The 6,074-nt window shown below is 37.5% G+C and overlaps 1 protein-coding gene across 2 annotated transcripts in view; it reads left to right on the top strand.

The window, feature by feature from the left end:
• Vwa3b (von Willebrand factor A domain containing 3B) overlaps positions 1 to 6,074 on the top strand; it is a 201,657-nt gene that overhangs the window by 131,107 nt on the left and 64,476 nt on the right. The window contains exons 15-16 of one of the 2 annotated variants that reach the window (XR_004516439.1): positions 2,237 to 2,367; positions 4,562 to 4,719. Coding sequence is in view for 1 of the 2 variants with exons in the window: in XM_033761713.1 (XP_033617604.1) it covers positions 2,234 to 2,367; positions 4,562 to 4,719 (292 nt within the window). In the remaining variant the exon portion in view is untranslated. Of the gene's footprint in view, positions 1 to 2,233; positions 2,368 to 4,561; positions 4,720 to 6,074 lie in introns of both variants that reach the window. The other variant, XM_033761713.1, reaches the window with a different exon arrangement.

Consider the following 6,074-nt stretch of genomic DNA (forward strand, 5'->3'; position numbering starts at 1 on the left):
GTTTCTACATATTAGCATAGAATAATTGAAATATTTAATAAAATCATTGACGATATAATAAAAAAACATGAATCATGTAAGGACACATCTGTCAAAATATATGAAAGGCCTGTATACAGAACACTACGAAGCACTGCTGAGACATATATTTTGTGCATGAGCAGAAACCCTGATAGTTTAAGTTGTTTGCTGTCTCCTAATTGATCTGTCGACTCAAATACAATCCCCATTAAAATCCCAGGTGGCTTTTTAAAAATAAAAATTGACAGACTGACTCTATAGAAATGCAAAGGATTTAGAGTCACCAAAAAGACTTTAGAAAAGAACAAAGTTGGGATACTAAAACTACCTGATTTTAAGACTTATCTTAAAGCAACAGTAGTCAAGAAGGTGTGGTATTAGTGAAAAGACACATTGATCAACAAAATAAAATTAGAAAAATCAGAAATAGATTGACATGCAGGATAACAAATTTTCAACAAAAGCAATTTTTAAATTTTATTTATTTGTTTTGGTTTGTTTTTGGTACCAGGGATCGAACTTGGGACATTGTGCTTGCAAGGCAGGAGGTAGAACCACTGAGTTAGATCCCCAGCCCACAAAAACAATTTACTTGAGAATTTTTAGTCCATTCCTCCCAACATACAGTGTTGGAACAACTGGATATTTGTAATCAAATAAATCATTTTGTTTATACTTCATACTATATTCAAAAATTAACTTAAGATGGTTCATGTACCTAAATGTAAAGCCTGTGTTTTTCTCCTTCTAGAGGAGAATGTCTTTTGTCAGACAAAGATTTTTAAAGACAGCGCATCAAAAGTATAATCCAAAGGAAAATAAGTTGTTAAATTGGAATTAATTAAAGTTAAAATCTTTTTCCTCTTAAAAGATAATGTTGTGAGGCCAGAGATTTAGCTCAGTGGCACTGTGCCTACCTTGCAAGTGCAAGGTCCTGAGTTTGATCCCTGATACCAGAAAAAAAAATTCTATGATTATGAACAGAAAAGCTGTGGACTGGGAGAAAATTGTGTTATACTTAATGAAATACTTGTATCCAGAATATATAAAGATTTCTCAAGTCTTAATAATGAGAAAAACTCAAAATAAGGACAAAAGATTTAAGCAGACACTGCCAAAAAAGATATATGCATGGCAAATAAGAACATTAAAAGATGCTCTAAATCATTATTGTCATTAGGCATTAGGGAAATACACATCAAATGATGATTAGATAGTGTTAACGCAGGTCCTGTCATGGCTAAAATAAAATGTCCAAATGAGTGCAAGATGTGGAGGCCCTGGAACTCTCATACATGACCAGGGAGATATAAAGTGTGAGACCATTCTGGCAAACAGTTTGGTAGTTTCTTTTGTTTTTTTTTTTTTGGTACTGCGGATTGAACTCAGGACCTTGTAGTATGGTAGTTTCTATGAAAGCTCCATTTATATGGTCTAAGCATCCCACCCTAGCTTACCCAAGAGAAATAGAAGCAGATGTTCAAACAAAAGCTTGGACATAAATATTCATAGCTTTACCTACAATACCCCAAGCTTGGAAATAACTATCCATCAAGATGTGAATGGGTAAATAGATATGAATATGTGGTAAACAACAGAATACTGCTCAGCAACAAAATGAACTGTTAATTCACATTACAATGGGTGAATCTCAAAATAATCATATGAGTGAAGGAAGTCATACAAGAAAAAGTATTTACTATATGATTCCATTTATATAAAATTCCAGAAAATTTGGAACTAATTTGTAGTGACAGAATGCTTAGTACTTGGAGATTAGGAAAAGAGATTGTAGTAAGGAAGATGATTTACAGTGGGGTACAAGGAACTTCTTGGGGGGTATAGATGTTTTTGTTACCTTATTCCTAAGTATGAATCATAAGTGTGAATTTCTAAGCTTCCCTAGTGCTAAACTTTATATGTGTGCAGCTTATTGTGTGTGCTTTGTATGTTCATTAATTTGGCTAGAAATGGAATGAGTCCCATGAAAATTCTTGAGATTTTTTCCCCAATATATTTGGTTTTCTTTCAGATGTGTTTGAAATTTGTACTCTTTCATTCAGCCTCATAATGTATTCACTTTTCTTCATTGAGTTTATTGGTACTTTTTAGGAATACAGTACAGTTACACTCATCATTGAGATCTTGTACCTTTACATGACAGATCTTGGTTCTCATTTTTTCCCCATAATGTATTCACTTTTCATTTCAGCAGAATGGAGATCTAACACTTTTGCTTCAGGAAATGGAGCAGGGGTACAATGATCTGGACAAGGTGAAAAACCTTTATTATGAGTGTGTGATCATGGACTGGTGGTACAACGGAGAGAAGGAAGGTGACAGCAAGTAAGTGTGCCAATGCTTGTGACCCAGGCCAGGGTTCTCTTAGACCCTCGCTTGGTCTACTGGATGCTCCTCCTTTCTGAAATACCATGGGAGGTTTCCTTCAGTAAAATGCTCACATAAAATGATTGTCAGCTTTTTATTTATTTATTTGAGAGAGAAGGTCTATCTATGTAGTTCACATTGGCCTTGAGCTCACTGTGTAGCCTAGGCTGGCCTGGAACCCGGCTGGTGATCCTCCTGCCTCAGCCTCCTTAGTACTGGGATTACAGGTGCACACTGCCAGACCCACTCACAGCATTAATTTTTAAATATCTGGGAAACATTTATACAGATAAATTTTCTGGACTCAGCAAATTTGAACAAGTAAAAAAAAAGAATCAAATAAATGAGCTGCACTTAAATGTAAATTATCTTCTCTACACTTTTAGCTAGTAAATCAATTATCATTTTCTTATTTAATCAAACTTAAAATCTCAGGAAAAGTGGCCAGCTGTTTCTTAGAAGTTGAATTGGTCAGTTGAATTGGTCCACTATTTGAGAAGTAGATAGTCTCTTGTTCTTTTTTGAAAGATGGAGGAAGCAGAGAAACATTCTAATATTCCACCTGTTAGGTGTTCAGATGAGTTACCTAATCCTGCTGAGCCCAGCTCCCTCTTCTACATAGAACATGGGATGATGGTAGGGAGAGGGCCAGGAGCTGGGTTATAGGATGCACTTGGCACCTGAGTGCTCTGGCTTCATTAACATCAAGGGAAGAGTAGAGCACTGTACCTCTTTGCAGGGTACTGTGCATGCTCAGTGCTTCCTCTTAATCTAATGCCTGGGCTGATCAGAGCCTCGGATATCTATAGGGGTGGATGACAGGGAATAAAGAGAGACAGAGACAATATTCAGGGTATAAAGGGGACCAGGAAGAGCCTGCCTTTAGTGGACAAACTCAATAAACTCCACGGTTATTAGCAAGAAGTGCAGTGGAGGGGTATGTGCTTTTCCTAGAAAAATAAGGATGAGGCAGTAAAAAAAAAATGAGGAACAAGTTAATCAGCACAAAGGGAACAAAATGGGGATTAGGTCCTTCATACCGGGATTCCTGCATTTTTTTGCATTGTTCTCAGCAGATGTTATCTTGCCTTAGGAGTTTCCCCACACAGCCAAGAGACATGCAGCCTTCCACATATTTCCCCATTCCTAAAGCAAGTCACTCCAGCCTCGGGACTCTAGGGCCTGTGGCCAATCTATGCATATCATGACTCAACAACCTAACAAGCTTAGGAAAAGTTAATTCTGCCCCTCAGCTATGGTCAACACCAAACTGCCTTTTCCTAGTTTCTCAAGAGAGGAAAATATTTAACAGCCCCCAAATCCTTTTCCAAACATTTATTGAGAAGAAATCCTGCACCGGGGTTAGGGATCGCATAAGTGAGCTTATGCTTGACTCTTGTGCCACAGAAGGCACCATGTGGATTGGGTCACATGGTCACATATGGGTTATGGACCACAGTGAGGGTGCTCATGGACGGATGGCTTTGGTGGGCCTGGGTTAGAGGGGCTGGAGGAGGAGGGAGAGCACGCTTCACAGTGATGGAGTAGGAGATTGTCCTGAAAATATTCCTGTCTGTGGTTGCTGTGTTCAGAGCTTCAAAGACAGCAATATCAACACAAATATTCGAGATTTCCTGACCCCTCCTGGCCTATGTCTTCCCCAGCATGCTTTGCAGGGATCTCTTGCTTGTCTGGGAGGCCCAAGGCAGGAGCTTCCTTTCTCTGGCTTTTATCAGAGTTGCTAGTTGACTCTTAGGTTAGAAACATGAGTTTCTGTAATCTTTTGTGTTTATAACTGGTTCTCTCACCTATGAATCATCACTTCACACCCACACGGTTGGTGCACAGGTGAAGTTTCTTTCCTCAAGGATAGATGAGGAAAGTGAAGCAGTTAGGGGGGATTGAGTGACTTCAATTAAGGTCACACATCTGGGAAAAAACAAAAGGAACAGACCTGAGATAGAAGCCTCATGTCTGATTCCCACTCACACTTCTGACTATTCTTATATTAGCCCAAATAGAAGACTTGTTTCTTTAAGTTTGCAATGTTTAATGTGAATGTTACTTTAACTCTCTCTTCCTGATGGAAATTTTCTTTTATCTCTCCCCTCCCCTTCCCCCCCCCGCTTACTTTTTATCCAAATCAAAATAGGCATCAAAAGGAAATCTCTTCTATGGTTTCAACCCCAGAAAAATGTGCCAAACCTCAATGTGATGTTGAATCAACACAAACCTCGCCCCCAAATATGTCAAAAATACCATGGGACCTTTCAAGTCAAAAGACTCAGAGAAAGAAAGTCCTCCATGCAGGTATTAGTGATAAAATAAATGGCTTGACTCTTTACTGCTTTTTCTTCAGTGCAAGAGATAGAGTAAAACTAAACTCCCACATATTTTTTTAAGCCCTAAGCCTATGGGGGTTTGTTGTTGTTGTTGTTATTGCTGTACTGGGGATCAAACCCAAGACCTTGTGCACACCAGGTAAGCGCTGTCCTGCTAAGCTACATCCCCAGCCCCTTGTGAGGTTTTTAACTGAGTATTTTTTCATTAAGGTAATTATATATTACACAATTCCATGGATCTACCCTTCATCCTACCTTGTCTAATGCTGGTATCTTACAATGTAGAAACCAGGATACTGAAACAATCCACCGGTCTAGTCCAGTCTTGCCTGTTGTCATTTGTGCGAGTAAAATGAGTGTGTATTGTGTGTCTGGCTGTGTTTGAGTCTATTCACTTGTGTCATTTATGTAGGCTGCATTCTTAAGTGTGATTTTAGCTGTATGTCTTTGCACATTCTCTTTATCAAATTGAGGAAATTCTCCACATCCTTAGCTTTCTGAAAGCTTTTGCCATATTCTTTTTCAGTGTCAATTGATGTATGATTTTTCTTCTTTGGTTTATTGATGCAGTTCTGCTTATTTCAAATGTCAAAGCAGCCTTAAGTGCTTCCGGCTTAGTCTCAGTGTATAATTCTTTTACTATATTGCTAGATTCCATTTGCTAATTTTTGTTGAAGGTTTTTGTAACAAAGTATGTGTAAGTTACTCCAGTTTGGGTACCAAGCTAACACTGTTCTCATCAAATGAGTGAGGAAATTATCGCTTCTCCTCTTCTCTTCCTATAAGTTGATGTAATTCTTAGGATGTTTGGTAAAATTATCATGGAGCCACCTGGACCTAGAGGTGTCTTTTTTCAGGATGTTTTTCTTAAGAATGCAATTTATCTAATGCTTTTAATATTGCTACCTATTTTATTGTGTTTGAGTTTTAGAAATTTGTGGTTTTTGGGGAATCGGTCCATCTTTTTTCTAGTTTGTCAAACACATGAGACTTAATTTATGAATTAATGAGTTTATACAAGTTTAAACTATGAGCTTATGAGTTAATATGTTTGTTGAATTCCTTTAACTTTTCAGTGGCTTCAAGACCTGTAGCAATAGTTCTTATTTCATTCTTTGTGTCTGTCGTCTCCTTTTCTTCAGTCTCACTTAGAAATTTTATCAGTTTCATTTTCTATTTGTTCAAAGAGAATTCATAATTGATCATTTGACATCTTGGTCATATCATTCTAACTTCAGACTCATCTTGGTGTTGAAATCATTTAGTTCTTTTCTTTTTATTTTTTTCAAGGTGTGATTTTCATAGTTCTTAATAGAATGTGTG

The sequence above is a fragment of the Fukomys damarensis genome, unplaced genomic scaffold (genome assembly GCF_012274545.1).
Source record: "Fukomys damarensis isolate Sample0158 unplaced genomic scaffold, DMR_v1.0_HiC HiC_scaffold_9, whole genome shotgun sequence".
In the NCBI taxonomy this organism is placed as follows: domain Eukaryota; kingdom Metazoa; phylum Chordata; class Mammalia; order Rodentia; family Bathyergidae; genus Fukomys; species Fukomys damarensis.